The sequence below is a fragment of the Octopus bimaculoides genome, chromosome 29 (assembly GCF_001194135.2).
Source record: "Octopus bimaculoides isolate UCB-OBI-ISO-001 chromosome 29, ASM119413v2, whole genome shotgun sequence".
Classification (NCBI taxonomy): domain Eukaryota; kingdom Metazoa; phylum Mollusca; class Cephalopoda; order Octopoda; family Octopodidae; genus Octopus; species Octopus bimaculoides.
In genome coordinates, this window is record NC_069009.1 from 469,582 (window position 1) to 472,793 (window position 3,212).

General features: G+C 36.7%; 2 protein-coding genes across 2 annotated transcripts in view; one reads left to right on the forward strand and one right to left on the reverse strand.

Moving 5' to 3' along the window:
- Nucleotides 1-2,084, forward strand: part of LOC106876534 (zinc finger protein 91) — a 7,957-nt gene extending 5,873 nt beyond the window's left edge. The window contains exon 2 of the mRNA XM_052977804.1: nucleotides 3-2,084. Within this exon, the coding sequence (XP_052833764.1) occupies nucleotides 3-1,847 (1,845 nt within the window). The 3' untranslated portion in view covers nucleotides 1,848-2,084. The remainder of the gene's footprint in view (nucleotides 1-2) is intronic.
- Nucleotides 1-3,212, reverse strand: part of LOC106876538 (zinc finger protein 135) — a 48,887-nt gene that overhangs the window by 20,865 nt on the left and 24,810 nt on the right. The window lies entirely within an intron of this gene.

Genomic DNA, 3,212 nt, shown 5'->3' on the forward strand with positions numbered 1-3,212 from the left:
ATATCTGCAGTGTATCATTCTTAGAAAGTGGTGTCTTGTCTATACGCAAAGATACACATACAGGAGAGAAGCCATATCATTGCAAAATCTGTGGTAAATCGTTCTCTCATAGTAGTTACTTAACTAAGCACAAACGTAGACATACAGGAGAGAAGCCATACCATTGTGATATCTGCGGTAAATCATACAATTGTAATAGTCAGTTGACTATTCACAAACGTCTTCATACAGGAGAGAAGCCATATCATTGTGATATCTGTGGTAAATCATTCTCTCAGAGTAGTAACTTGACTGAACACAAACGTGTACATACAGGAGAGAAGCCATATCATTGTGATATCTGTGGGAAATCGTTCTCTCAGAGTGGTGTCATGACTAATCACAAGCGTGTACATACAGGAGAGAAGCCATATGATTGCGAAATCTGTGGTAAATCATTCTCTTTAACTAGTAACTTGATTAAACACAAACTTACACATATAGCAGAGAAGCCTTATCATTGCAATATCTGTGCTAAATCATTCTCTCGTAGTAGTTACTTAACTAAGCATATCCGAACACATACAGGAGAGAAGCCATATCATTGTGAAATCTGTGGTAAATCATTCTCTCTAACTGGTACCTTGACCACACACAAACGTACACATACAGGAGAGAAGCCATATCATTGTGATATTTGTGGTAAATCTTTCTCTCAGAGTAGTTATTTGACTAACCACAATCTTACACACACAGGAGAGAAGCCATATCATTGTGATATATGTGGTAAATCATTCTCTCGTAATACTCATTTGACTAAACACAATCTTACACATACAGGAGAGAAGCTATATCATTGTGACATTTGTGGTAAATCATACTTTCAAAGTAGTGGCTTAACTAGACACATGCGCATACATACAGGAGAGAAGCCATATCATTGTGATATTTGTGGTAAATCATTCTCTCATAATAGTTATTTGACTAACCACAATCTTACACATACAGGAGAGAAGCTATATCATTGTGACATTTGTGGTAAATCATACTTTCAAAGTAGTGATGTAACTAGACACAAACAAATACATACAGGAGAGAAGCCATATCATTGTGATATTTGTGGTAAATCATTCTCTGAAAGTGGTTCCTTAACTAAGCACAGACGTAGACATACAGGAGAGAAGCCACATCCCTGTGACATTTGTGGTAAATCATTCTATCAAAGCAATGACTTAACTAAACACAAACGTACACATACCGGAGAGAAGCCATATCATTGTAATATCTGTGGTAAAGCATTCTCTGAAAATGGTCAATTGACTTGTCACAAACGTATTTATACTGCAGAAAGACCATATAATTGTGATATCTGTGGTAAATCATTCTCTCAGAGTGGGAACTTGACTAAACACAAACATACACATACAGGAGAGAAGCCATGTCATTGTGATATCTGTGGTGAATCTTTCTCTTATAATTGTCAGTTGACTAAACACAAATTTACACATACAGGAGAGAAGCCCTATCATTGTGATATATGTGGTAAATCATTCTCTCTAACTGGTACCTTGACCACACACAAACGTACACATACAGGGGAGAAGCCATATCATTGTGATAGCTGTGGTAAATCATTCCCTCAAAGTAGTGGCTTAACTAGACACAAACTTATGCATACAGGAGTAAAGCCATATTATTGTGATATCTGTGGTAAATCATTCTCTAGAAGTTGTTACTTGCATGAACACGAATGTACACATACAGGAAAGAAGCCATATCATTGTGACATCTGTGGTAAATCTTTCTCTCATAGTATTTACTTAAGTAGACATTTGACTATTCATACAGGTGTAACAGAATCAATATGAAAATTTATTACAACATAGCAACAATTATGAATATTTTGTCTGCTAAAAGACAGGCTTTATTTCATGAACGTCAACATGAAATTCATGAATATCAACTTTAGTATTATGTATATATCCAAATATATCAACACAGCAATGACTTTGATTTTTGAAGAGGATTGTGCTGGACTTTTGAGGAATTTGTTGGGAGAGAAGAAAAGAATGGGAATAATGAATAAAAATTTTAAGTGACGTTGATTTGGTCTTTCTTGTGTTTTCATCATCATCTTCCTTTATCCTTAGTGGTCCTACCTCGTTTAAATAGTAAAACATCAATGTAGAGCCAGGGATAGCTCACCTATGTACCCACAGTGTTCACGGATATATACATATTAACTAAAGCCAAAAAGGGATTTGTTCTTCCAGTTATGCATATATCCACAAGTAACTGTCATCGCTGGTCCCCAACAGAGTGACCAGCTATTCAAATTGACAGTACATGGGTAGATAAAGCAGTTAAGGGTGTGAAGATAGGGAAAGCCCCCAACCCATCAGGAGTCACCGCAGAGATGCTTAAGATATCTGGCAGTGTCGGCTATAGTCTAGTCACCTACTATGCTCTGCTGCATGTGTAATGTCAGTGTTCAGACATGACAGAGCGTGAGTGCCCTGAGAGAAAAGTTGGGCTTAAGAAGCATCAGATGTGTCACCATAGCCAAGTGGAAATTGTGTTTCCTGGGGTCAAACAGCAGTACCATTCAACCTTTCCTGGGTTTGCGACATTACGTTGGCAAGAAAGCCATCACTTTATTGTGCTACTACTGTGTAAGAATCGCTGAGAGATTTAGAAATGCAACATTTCTAATTTCATATGAATTAAAATAATCAGAAAATGGAGAAAACCTTCCATCAACATTCAAAGAAATCGGACCACATCGGTAGATTAATTTTTTAATGTAAATCATGACTTAACATTTCTTGCGGCCATTTCTGCTTCCAATATTAGCGCATACGAAAGAATTTTGAAAGTAATATTCGTCATTGTCATCGTACATGGAGCTTCATCACTGTGAATACATATACGTACCATAAAAGATATAAAAAAAAACAATGGCAAGAGGGAATAGGCACCTTGGGCAAGTGTCTTCTTCTATAGCCTCGGGCCGACCAAAGCCTTGTGAGTGGATTTGGAGAGACGGAAACTGAAAGAAGCCCTTCATATATATGTGTATATATATATATATATATAAAAATGAGAATGTGTGTCTGTCTGTCTGTCTGTCTGTGTGAATCCCTAAAACTCGAGAACTACGCAACCAATTTCATTCAAATTTTACACATGCCTTACTTAGGGTTCCAGTTGTGTTTTAGTAAAAAAAAATAATT